The sequence below is a fragment of the Pygoscelis adeliae genome, unplaced genomic scaffold (genome assembly GCF_000699105.1).
Source record: "Pygoscelis adeliae isolate BGI_AS28 unplaced genomic scaffold, ASM69910v1 Scaffold130, whole genome shotgun sequence".
Classification (NCBI taxonomy): Eukaryota; Metazoa; Chordata; class Aves; order Sphenisciformes; family Spheniscidae; genus Pygoscelis; species Pygoscelis adeliae.
Window position 1 is genome coordinate 2261276 of NW_008824031.1, and position 12913 is coordinate 2274188.

At 37.4% G+C, this 12913-nt stretch overlaps 1 protein-coding gene across 2 annotated transcripts in view; it reads left to right on the forward strand.

The window, feature by feature from the left end:
* Positions 1 to 12913, forward strand: part of PPP1R13B (protein phosphatase 1, regulatory subunit 13B) — a 47625-nt gene that overhangs the window by 15368 nt on the left and 19344 nt on the right. For both annotated transcript variants that reach the window (XM_009327734.1, XM_009327743.1), the window contains exon 4: positions 12495 to 12596. In XM_009327734.1, the coding sequence (XP_009326009.1) occupies positions 12495 to 12596 (102 nt within the window). The remainder of the gene's footprint in view (positions 1 to 12494; positions 12597 to 12913) is intronic.

The window sequence follows — 12913 nt, forward strand, 5'->3', positions numbered from 1 at the left end:
CCATGATGCCAATAAGGTCATAGCCCTGCAGGCGTGCGCACGTCTCTAACTCCTCTTGTTTATTCCCCATGCTACGTGCATGTCCTGGTTTCAGCTGGGATAGAGTTAATTTCCTTCCTAGGGGCTGGTACAGTGCTGTGTGTTGGATTTAGGGTGAGAACAATGCTGATAACACACCGATGTTTTAGTTGTTGCTAGGTAGTGCTTACACTAGTTAAGGACTTTTCAGCTTCCCATGCTCTACAGACTGAGAAGGCTGGAGGTGCACAAGAAGCTGGGAGGGGGCACAGCCAGGACAAGCTGACCCCAGCTGGCCAATGGGACATTCCATACCATGGGACGTCACGCTCAGTACATAAAGCTGGGGGAAGAAGAAGGAAGGGGGGACATTTGGAGTGATGGCGTTTGTCTTCGCAAGTAACTGTTACACGTGATGGAGCCCTGCTTTCCTGGAGATGGCTGAACACCTGCCTGCCCATGGGAAGTAGTGAATGAATTCCCTGTTTTGCTTTGCTTTGTGTGCACGGCTTTTGCTTTACCTATTAAACTGTCTTTATCTCAACCCATGAGTTTTCTTGCTTTTACCCTTCCGATTCTCTCCCCCATCCCACTGCAGGGGGAGTGAGCGAGCGGCTGCGTGGTGCTGAGTTGCCAGCTGACGTTAAACCACGACAGGATATGAGAGATACTCACAGTATACAGACTTGTAGTATACACATGCTTCTACACACTCACCTGTAGTATACAGACTTTGTAGTTCTGCTGGTCTTCTGGGCATCAAAGATAGTTCTGCTCAACAAGTTACAGGGAACAAAGATGTGGTTTTCTAGTCCATAGCAGCCATCTGGTGGCTTCCCATTTTGCAGGGGAGGAAAGACCTAAACTGCACCATTTACTCAATCTGCACCTTTAGTTCCCACTTTTACAGATCAGAGTTTGCTTTTCCTCAGGCATGGCTTTGCAGTTTTACAGCAATACTTTGTTGCAGATGTCCGTGGAAGGGGGAGGATGAGAAGTCCTGTCTGTGTGTTTAACCTCTAACTATGGTACTTATTTTCATATATTTATATTGTGAACATGAAGCAATACAATTCACTCTTCTCCCTAGATTTCTAACTAAATGAAGCACGTGGAGAATTGCCTCCAGTTGTCACTGCACATAGAGATCCTGAGTTGCTTGGCCCTTATATGAAGGTAGAATAGGTTAGAATAAATGAGTGCTTCAGCTGACGCATAACGTTATACACATTAGCTCATAAAGTAAACGTTACTTAGAGTTCATTTGTTATTTTTCATGAAGTAACTGCTGTGCTTTCACAGTCCTTACACTGCCACTGTAAACTTCAGTGCCTTTTGTCACAGTTGTATCCTTTTGCAGTCACATAAGTATTGTTTTTAGTTAAGCCAAATATTTTAATATTAAGTTATTGTAAGGAAGATGGGACTTGTCCTTTCCTTTATTTCTGTAGTTCCTTACAGGAGACAGATTGTGAAAGTCACTGTGTCAGTGCAGAGCTTTAAGAGCTTAATTGTGAAAACTTGAGAGTTCAGACTGCCGCTCTGGCTTTCTGAGCAGGAGACTTCTACAAGGCCAACTATTCCTTTTCAGGCCATCTTTAGAGTTCTCTCTTTTATGTAGCTGTGTCATCTGCAGATTAGTGTTTCCTCTCATCTTTTCCACAGTCTCTGCGATTTTTCTTGTGCAGTGCTATGGCCTCCTTTCTCTGACACACCTTTCCATGTTCACTGACTTGTTCATTTAGTTTCCTGTCCATCTAGCCTTTGGACACCTAGCATACCTATTTCCCACACATATGTTTTTCCCAGGCAAGGGAACCTTTCCATTTCTCTATTGTCTCCGCAGCTGCCTCCAGATCCAATTGTTGTTAGGTTTGTTTCCCCTGCAGTCTTCCTCAGATCAAAGCGGAGAAAATGAAAGTCCCTCTGGCTAATTTAGGAGCAAGGGAGTTGAACTTGTTTTTCTTCTCTTGTTCCTACTGCATGATCTTACTCTACAGCTCATACCTTTTCTTGCTTGCTAAAAATAAGCCTGTTCTTTATGCAGCTGGAATATTGACTGTGTTGTGCTTGGACATACAGTTCTTCAGTGTCCTTATGGAGACCCATTTGGCTGGATCTCTTGTGTAAGTGCACTGAATCATGCTTGAATTACTTTCAAGAAAGTACGAAGAGAGGGTGAACTTGCATGTCATTTGTGAGTTTGACAAGGTAAATTACAGCTTTTTATGTTTTTTTTTATCTTCCACAGTATCATCATTTTTAGATACATAAGAAATTGTTAATGGGGTTTAGTATTTTCTTTAATGTTTAATGTTTAAAAATCCTTAGGACTAGGTTTTGGCTTGCAGCTTCTTGATTTATGCTATCACACACATGCTTTAGCTTTATTGCTGGCGCATGTATTCATCTTGTTGCATGCAAGATTTAAGAAAAAGCTCAAGTACGTAGGGAAAAGCATATAGCAAACACTGGAGAGGTCATTTGCATAAGATTGTGGTATCTATTCTGACTGTACTGTTTGCCTTTTAGCTTAGGCAGTCTCTTAATAAAGCAACTCTTAAATTTCAGGTGGTATGGTTTTCTGTCACTTTACTTTTTGTATTTAATTTTACTGTTTAATGATTTTCCTGATCTTTTTGGTATTCAGTTTTTGCACTGAGTTGATAATACTACAAAAATACGGATGGAGCAAATACTTCATGTGTTTTTAAAGCAAAATTGTCTGTATTCTTATTTTTTCAGTTTAACCTGATCACTGTGAAAGAAATGTGTATTGCTCAACATTTTCCATTGAATATGAAAAGTGTAATGAATCAAGCTGATTGTAGTTGACAGCTGGCTTGATCTTGCCGTGATTAGGTCTTTTACTGCTGGCAAAATCCACTAGCCTTTTCCATTAGCTGATTGTTGATGAATGCAGAGAGACAGCTTTTCATATTGATAAAGAATTTGGGGAAACCTTTATTTCATACGGAGTAAGATTAAAAAATATCCTACATCCTATTGATTGCACTGAGCCAAAAAGCCATGCAGGAACTCAGAAGATGTGTACAGTTTTTGATTTGGCTTGTTCACAGCAAACAGTTAAACAATTAACATAGAAAATAACAGAAACATGGAGTTGAAGCATGTTGAAGCAGCGCAAATGTTTACAGCTGATGGGCAGTGCTGCAAAATAAGGATGTGCGCTCTCACAGTTACATGGGAAAATAGTGAACAGGTAATTAATTCCTTGTCAAAATTTGTTAGTTTTACACTTTAGTGGACATGTTATTTAAATACTGTGTAGTTTTTGCACTTTAGTTTGTGATTGTGGGTTTCATTGTCACATGACTGGAATGCAGACCAGTTTGGGTTTTGTAACTACTTATCTCTGAATTGAAATTCTTAGTTAATCAGATTTTGTTAGATGCATTTGCTATCATTTTTAAGTTTTAAGACCTTATCAAAAGCTCGTTACTTCAAAATGTCATGGTCAGCTTTTGCTTTTAACAACTTAGGTTTTATGGAAAGTGCAGGTCGTACGCTAAGTTGCATAACATGTCTTTCGATTACAGGGTACTTATTTTCAGTGTTGTGGAAATGTTTTATTATACTGTTCTCATACAAACAATATTACATCACAGAAAAACTTCATATTGAAGCAATTACTTAAGGGAAGAATAAATCCACATTTGATCCTAAACATGTTATTCAGACTAATGATAAGTGCATCTTAACCATACTTAGCTATCCTCTCAGAATAAGATGTTGCTTTTCTAAGAGACCCAGGAAAATACAGTTCCAAGACTATTTTTAAAGGAACTTGGACAGTGTGTTTTCAAAATGTATTGTAACATGTCTATTACTCAGAATTACTCTGCGTAAAAGGTTTGGTATCGTAAACAGGTCTGAAGCTTTGTGCACAACTGATCTGTTATTTCTATAAGAATGCATAATTTCTTTTAAGATAATTTACTTTTGTTAGGAGTATGAGGTTGATACTTTCATTCAGATCAGCTACTGGGTAATTTAGCCGACACTGAAGTTAAGATAAACATGCTTAAGATTTCTGTGGCTGTTAAAAGTGTCTGCAAGGACAAGGAAGAAAGCAGTATTTTAAATAAACGAATTCAGATAGTATTTTCCTATATTGTAGAAGTGACTTAAAGCAGTTTATTTCATATATAGCAGGTGTTCAATATATGCTTAAATCCACTTTAATTTTGAAAGTCTATTTTAACATTGTTTTGATTTTTGTTAAGTTCTGCCTTTTCTTAGCTGTTCTGTGCAAAATAGAGGACAGCCTCACTTGTGAGACTTCTAAGCAAGCAGTATGGGAAAACAGGAAATCTGGAGTCTGTGGCTTATGCTGAATAGATTTTAAACATTTTATTATATAGAGTGACTTATTAGCATCAGCAAGTTGGAGGAATTGCTGACAAGGCAGTGTAGTTTATGAGATGTTAAGATTTTATCAAATATGATAATGTGAGATTTTTTCAGCAAATTGTGATACAGTTGAAGCGTGTTTATTCTAAGAAACTGGTAATGTATTTATTTGCACAAATAACATTTTTATTATAAATTTCTGAGTAAAGTTATCAGATTCCATTTGTAATGTTAATTTCAAGATAATTTGATTATCAGGAGATAGTACATGCTAGATATATTTTCCTTTAATTCCCAATATTCTGGTTGCCTTTTCTGGGTTTAATTAGCTTGTTCATTTCGATTAAGCTAAAAAAGGCACGTGCTATTGTCATTGGATTCTTTAAAATGGATTTCTGCTATCGGCATATTTCTGACCCAATTAAAAAAATGCAAGGCAGAGCTGTGGATAAAGCCATTAAACTGGAAATAATGTTATCCATGCTGAGATCAGCAAAAACTCTTAGTTTAAATAAAAACAGGTATTTTCTTTTGTCTTTTTATAGTGTTACATACGAGTTTTCACACAAGATTTTCAAGTTGTCTTCATTGTGCATGGCACTAGGATCAGATTTTATGGAAAATGTGGTCAAAATCTGTTAGAATTCTTAAATTTGGTGATATATAGGGTCAATATGTTTCAGAAACGTAAGGAGGTCAGAATCAATAATCTTTGGCAGATGCTCCATCCTGTGTTCTCCTCTCATAGTCCTCAGATAGCATAAGGAGGCCACATACATTTCATATAAGACCTATTTGATGCAGAACAGGTATAATAACCTCCCGTAACTTCCATCTGTTTTCCCCGTCACTACTGTTGTGCTGAGGACAGGTACCCAAAGGGCGTTCTGGCTATTCTTAGCAGCAGCCTTTAAAACTTTGTTGCCAACTGGGCTAGTTAAAGATCCCCTAACCTACGTTACTTTGAATGAGGCTTAAGGCAGAAAAGTTACGTGTGGCTGATGGGCTTCTGCTGCTTGTGTCCAAGTTAGCATGGGGAAATGTTTTGCTACATGCAGGAGGCAAAGCAAGCTGTTCTTTCTTTCCTGCTCTGGCAATTTGGTAGTTGTGCAGCCAGAGCTGTAGCTCTTCTTTGCTGTAAATGCGGCACAGAAGAGGAAACTGCAGGGATGGCCCACTGAGGTGAGAGCTCCCTGGTTTGGGGAGGCTGAGAATTGTCAGAGCCCTGATACCAGTCTGGAATTCACTGCCTGGGGAGCGCTCCGACCCACCCCCATTCATTTTATGATTGTCAGTTTGCTTTGTTCTGGGAAAATGCTCGTTTACGTAATATACTTCACTTGCTTTGTCCACGTATTCGTATACCTAGTCCCAGACCTGCCAGTTCTGTGTTTGTCGTGTACCTATATAGATTTCTGGGGTTTGACAGCTCTACAAAGGTAAACTTCTAGTCTGGAGGTAAGTTTTGTATTCCCTCATTTGCCCTAGGAAGGAACAGCGACTTAAAACTGCTATAGGTTATGGAAAACTGAGTCTTTCAGTATGTGCAGTAAAAACAGAGTATTTACTTTGCATTTCTATGTAAGCATTTTAAGCCTTCTCAGGAGCAACTTGTGCTACCTTTCTGGCCTTTGCTGTCCTCTCCTATTAGGCTGGTGAAGATGATGTTTTCTTTTTGCCATGGCAAAAGTTGTATGCTTTATTAATGAATCTCACATGGGGGAGTAAATTCTTTAAATCATGAAGTCAAAGGAGTTGATTCTTGGATTTTTTTCACTCTCTTGCAGTTTCTGCCTCTAATTCAGTACTGATCTTGTCCTCTGTTTTTTGCAGGGGTTGGGGTTTTGTTTTGGGGGGGGGGGTGTCCCCACCCCACTATCTCTAGCCTTTGCTATGCAGGTGGTGTCCCAACCTTGATAAAGAGTGTTTTCTTTCACATTTATTCTGGTTGAGGATATGGTTACCTTTACCATCACAAACGTTTTTGGGAGGGGGGTATGGAGGACTTCAGAGAAGGATTGCTTTTTGTTGTTGTTGTTTTGGTTTTGGTTTGGTTTGGTTTGGTTTGGTTTTTAGCTAAAAAAGGCCATTTGGCCAAAACATTCCTTATCTGTACTACAATTTTAGAATGGCAGCCTATGTAAAGAATAAATAGTGTAGCTGGTTTGTGGGTGGGATATATGCTGCATTATCTTTAGTAGCTGCTCTGTATTTGCTTGTCAGTAAATTAATAGGTGGTTGACAGTAGTGGGATACAAGCAGAAAAACTTTCTGGATAGCCCTTTTGATGGCCAGAGTCGGAACCAGCCATTCTCGGCTCCCAGGCAGAAGCTGAGACCAGCCATTCTGGGCTCCCAGGCAGAAGCCGAGATGCAGACTTTCTCACCTCCCTGCATGCTGGTTGATTACATTTTATCTAGGTTATGCTGGACCTTGGCAATTGGTGGTTTAACCTCAGAATCATCTCTGACTGTGACAAGAGAGAAGGGTGGACCGAAGTACTAAAAGAGAAGTAGTAAATGAGGGAGTAAGGATAGAGGTGATGGAGGTTAAGTGATAGTAAAAAGACTAGAAAACATGAGAAAGAGTTCATTGTACAAGAATACACATAGGAGAAGGTGGAGCTTGGCCAGTTTCAGGAGGCTTGAGGTCCTTGAACCCTATACTTTCTAGTGCAGAGCGTTGGGAAGGGAACTGAAGAAGAATTGTGTGGGAGATGGGTGTGAACACCTATCTTAAAAAGAGGGAAGGAATAGATAAGGGAAGTTAATGACATGGTGGCTCTTGCAAACCTAGAAAAAGGTCTGAAGAGGTAGCGTGCAGGAAATGATTGTTAAATTCTTGTACTACTCTGCTTTTCTTTTTCAATTAATTGGTTACATTATGCTTTACACTGGCTATTTGGGCGGCTAAGTGTTGCTGAACCTAAACATGATATTGCCAGTCATTATGGTGGCCTGAAAAGCTTTTGAATATTTGTTGTTTTCCTTTAAAGCTCTTATTTCTGAAATCCTAACAGTCTTGGGTGTGGATTTGGGAAATGTTTTGTTATTATTTTCAAAGTAACTTTCTGTTCTTACTAGTGCAAACTTAGAAAATGATCCAAAATAATTATATTCGTGGCTTAGACATGGAGGCAAAGAAATGCATAAAATCAAACCACATCCTAATTATCATCTTTTAAAAAAATAATCTATTTCAAAAGATCAGTCTCATGGGGTTTTTATTTTAATGTTGTCCTAATTAGATTCCTCTTAAAAGATAGTTTTCTGATGGGAGTAAAGGCAAAAACCCACTGGGATCTGCCCTTATTGCTTACATGTCTTGACTACAGTACACTTTGCTTGTCAAAGAAATACTTTTGAGTTCAGGTGCAATTTTTCATTTACTGTTGTGGGTTGCCAATGAGTAAGCCATTTCATAATAGCTCAGAAGCATGTAGACTGCGGAGTTTGTGATGATAGACAGGACAGCATAGTGTGAGGGTAGAAAGAAAGGAAGGAGGAACAAGAAAATGAATTTTCAGAGTGACAAGACTAATGTGTAGAATTAAATATTAAAGGAGGTTCCTTTTCTTAATTAAATGCCTAAGGTATGACTTGTTTTGAGGCAGCTTGTAAACTGGTTCCCAAACTATTTAATTACTACTGTACCATTCATCTTACCCGTCTCAAAAATATTAATCATCAAATGGTAAAATATTAGTCTGTAGTAGGAGGGTAATGTCAGAAGCTGAAACTCCAGTTCATTACAAATTCTGTCTCTCATCATGACCTTTTAAAGTGCATGCTAAACAAAATAAATACAATTTTTTTTAAGATTCTTGTCAATGTTGAGAAATTGGGGAATATAGGTGTAAAATATTCTTGTCTGTATGAGATACATAATACTTCCTTAGTGCGTAATAGTGCAGTGTTTGTTCTATAGCATTTTATTTAGGAGTTCATCTCTATGTGTAAATGCTTCTGTGAATCAATGAAAAGAAATTTACAATTCAGCAAAACTGCCTGCTTTGATGTATCACCATGTAGCAAATGAATCTGTGGAATCTGGAGGAGTAGATATCTGTAGTGGCTTTTTAGTACCTCCTTCAGAAGGCAGTTCTGCAGGAGGTAGGCTTCTCTTGCTGCAGGAGAAAGGAGGTCTGGACCTTAAATGTGATAGGCTCACGTTTGTTATGAGAGGTGAGTGACTTCATGGATGAAATTGTTAATAAGTAGTATGAACAGCACAAATTTAAGCATCCGAGAAACCAACGACCTCATTAAAGAACTGAGAAAATGTAGGGCTCTCTTTGCCTTGTATAACCTGGGGTTCTGAAGAAGGACCGGGACTGACTTTTTTCAGTGGTGGTGTTTGCATACAGATTATTATAAGCAGACTCAACTAATATGAAATGCTCTAAACGAATTGATTCAACTAGATCACGGCAAGAGAAAGATTCAGTGCTTTTCATGCCATTTCAAAAATGATGCTGTCCTGTTTTGGAGACCTGAAATCAGCAACAGTCTAACTGAAAATAATTGATTTGATGTCAAAGAGGAATTCTGCTTGGTCTGTGCTGCTTTTGCCATGTGGATGAAAAAGAACAAGCTGCGAGTGAAGTTACAGGTTTAAAACTTTGTTTCCTCAGCTGCCTCTTCTTTTCTTTCCTAAGTGTAGTCTAGTTATTTTATGTGAAAGGGATACTTATTGGTATTCAGTGAGGTAAATGTTAAAAGATTTCTCATAGAGCGTTTATGTTTAAATGGTTAATTATCACTGTTTTCCATGTTCTTGTGCATTGCCATGTATAAAAGGTTTTTAGCCATTACACTTTCTAAATGGAACATTTTACAATAGTTAATAGCTTCTTCAAGGAGAAGCTTATATTTGCATTCATCTTAATTAATCTTCTATATTTTACATAATAAAAATAATGCAGTGCTTTTTTTTCAGGCATTATAAGATATACTTTTAAATATATTTATTTAAAGCAGTAAAAATTCTGAGCTTTTGGATCAAGCTGGTTTTTTTGGTTTTGGTGCTTTTACAAACCAATTTCTTATTGTCATTGTGCATTCTGGGTTACATTTTTCATTTAGAAAATCTGTAATTTTCACTCAGTGAAATGGCTTTTCTACCTTGAAATATGCACAACCCCTATACAGATACCACTTTTTGACTCTGCATATATTTTTAACAAGATATCTTAGCAGAATAAAATATCCCTCTATTTCTTGGACAGTGTTATACTGAAAATTACTACTGGAAATAGAATGAGCTGTCAATGTTGTTAACTTAAACTGATGATCAAAGCAGAAAGGAGGGAAGCATTGGGAAGACTTTGCATAGTCTGATGCAAGTTGTGTGTTTTTGAAGCAGTATTTTCTCAATACGTATATGCTCTATCAATTCACCCCCCCACCTTTTTTACTTTTAAAATCAGTGATCCAGAGGGAAGCCTTCAAGCTATTCTGAGCCCCTTTTAAGAATTACCTACAGAGTCCAGCAGAAGCAGATGTAGAGGTTTAGGCTTTTCTGGTGGAAGGTCATGCCAAAGGAAGTCAGCAGAGCCTGAAAATGTTCTGGGAGCAGCATCTGGTTTTTCTGTGTTATTTTCTTGTCTCAAGTGAGCACGTTTTGGTTTGTGGATGGCACTTGGAAAAGCTTCTTTACTTTCTTACCCAATTAGTGCCTTTCAGTCTGTAATTAATAATAAAATGTCTCTGTTTGATTTATTCGCTGGTGGCCGCAAATGCATGCAAGTTATTTGGCCTTAAAGAATATTGTGAAGGACTTTTGTCTGTCATAAGTCATGCTAATCAAAAAAGTACACACTACTAAGTTCAATTTTTTTTTTTTTTTTTTTTAACTTGTGTTCACTAACGAAGTGTTGAAATAGAGAATTAGTGTTTCGGGTGGATTTTACCTTTTGTTCTAGTTCCATTATTCTATATAGCCTTAGCTGTAAATAAATACATAGATTTTTTTTTTTTTTAATCACTTCTCTACCATAAATAGTTTTCATTATTGTTGACTAGTAAGAGGAGTTTCAGTTGTAGTATCCAGTAAGAATTATAATTTCATTCCATAATTTATTCAGTAGGAAATGTTCAAAGAGGGACAATAACTTTCTCTACAAATTTTAGTCTGATATGTCTATATCATGCGTATAAGATGCAGAACTTTAAAAGTTAGTTTCCAAATCTGGCTCATTTTAGTGACTGACCTTGAGGTGCATATCTTACCTGAATAATTGTGTGCAGAAACCTGAAATATTAAGGGGAGTTCAAGTAGAAAAAAAAAAAAAAGAGAGAAATCAGTTATTTTCAAACAAATACTATATTCCTTTCCTGACTGAAGCTTAAAGAAACAGTTCTGTATTATGCATTGATTGGAGAACTGACACTTACTTAAGTAGGAATATGAAACAAGCCATTCAAAGTGGCTGAGATACTTCGGTATCAACAAGATGTTAGAGGAGAATTTTACTTTTCTTAGAGTGAAGTACAAGTATTGCAGGGGACATGTTGTCGAACAAGATCACTACAGAACTGCATTGGAAGTCAGTAGAGTGGGCCCAGAAAAGCAAAGCAGCTAAATTGGCTTTCCTTTGGGATCAGGTTTGACCATCAGATGCTTGATTGATAGGGGTGGGGAGGTGTTTGGGGTCCCCCCCCCAATTTTTGTATGTCTGTAAAACATTTAGACCTCATTCCATTTTGTAAACATCAATTTGAAACAGAGTTTTATTTATCAATATATCCAAAACATTTAATTATCTTTTCTTTTTCAGCAGTATTGACTATACTGGGGATAGGAATGTAATTAGAATTTGTTCTACTAATGTAGTAGAACATGTAGTTCTACTACTACATGTAGTAGAAGTCACGTAGTTTGGTGAAAACACTACATTGTTTATTGAATTACTATAATGCAGTAATCCAGCTTTTACATTGATCCAATAAATTGACTGAATTACATGTAAATACCTTGAAACAGATGTTGGGCTATTCTGAACTTTCCAGCTTTCCAGCATAATTTTTCAAAGGCTGGTATTCTCTTTCTGTGCAAATTCTAAAGTTGTGGTTACACTGTGCAATTCTAAGGTTGTGGGTTTTGGTTTTCTGAGTAGCAAAGCAGGTATTGGGCAAGTGTCAGTTTCTGGAATTTGTCTTGTTACACTGCACTCTTTTCTTGTGATTGCATAGTAAAAAACGTGGTTGAATTGAAGTAATTTAATGTATAGATTTAAATTACATTTGTTGATAGAACTATGAATATACTGAAACCATGCATTCATTTTTAAAAACACGTAATGTTCGGTCTCACACATTGTCACAGCATCATATAACTTATAAACAGTTTTCAGTAATTGCCTCTCTACTCCAATTTTGTAGATGATTTGTTAGTTTTGGAATGCAAAAGGAGTGGTAAAGCCCCACTAATATCTTGTCTTTTCTTTCAAAGTTCACTCAGTAATAGCAATTTACTTATCCAAAGCAGATCAGGTTTACTTTGCTTCACTTTGTACAGACTGTTTTTCATAGATTCTTACCTTAAATGCTCCAGTCTGCCAGGAAATTTCACCATCTTTGCATGTGAGCTTAGTGACAGCCTTTATCTAAGGGTTCTCATGTGGTCTTGTCCTGCGCTAGGTAAATAATGCTAACCACCAGTTAAAGCTGCTGAAGCAGTTACTCTGAAAATATTAGGAAAAGAAAGAAGCTTCAGATTCCAGTTACTGCTTAAAATACGTGCTTGCATGTGTGTTATCACATGTGCCATACCAGTACTGTGTACCAATTGTACAGAACATCTTACAGAGCAGTGTTAAGCGTAGTATAAGGGCTTTTTTCTCTTGTTTGTTTTGTCTCTTAGTGTTTTCCTCTTTCATCTGCTTTTCCCCTTTTCGCTTTTTCTGTCCCTGGTATGTGCATGGTCTGTGTCCGTCCTTTCTGCTCTGAGGTTCCTTACTCTTTCATAGTATCTATCATTATTCTTCCTCTGAGGACTGAGGAGGAGGCTTTAGCCTTCCTCTGGGGAGTGGGGATTTAGCTTCTATAGTCAGAACACTTAATATACATCAACACATTAATGCAACATTTTGTGTTCTGCAGGTTGGGAATCCACGTGTTGAGCTCACTCTTTCTGAACTTCAAGATATGGCTGCCCGACAACAGCAGCAGATTGAAAATCAACAGCAAATGTTGGTTGCTAAGGTAATAATTATATACAGATCATAATAAATACAAATTTCCTTTAACACACGCAAATGTAAGTTTCATGGATACAGAAAAACATGCTAATTCATTCTAGATAAGCTCAAGAAAGAGCTTGAGAAATCCATTGTTTTACCAAGTTAATCTTAACCTAGGCAATATACAACATTTCAGTGTAAATGGTACTATAACAAACTATGTCAAGCCAATTTTATGTGTCTTTATAAAAACATTGCTAAGTTTTATTTGTCTCTTTTGTGAGGTCCACTTCATGATCTGTGATAGACCAGGTTTGACTCTATGCTCATCTTCAGTAG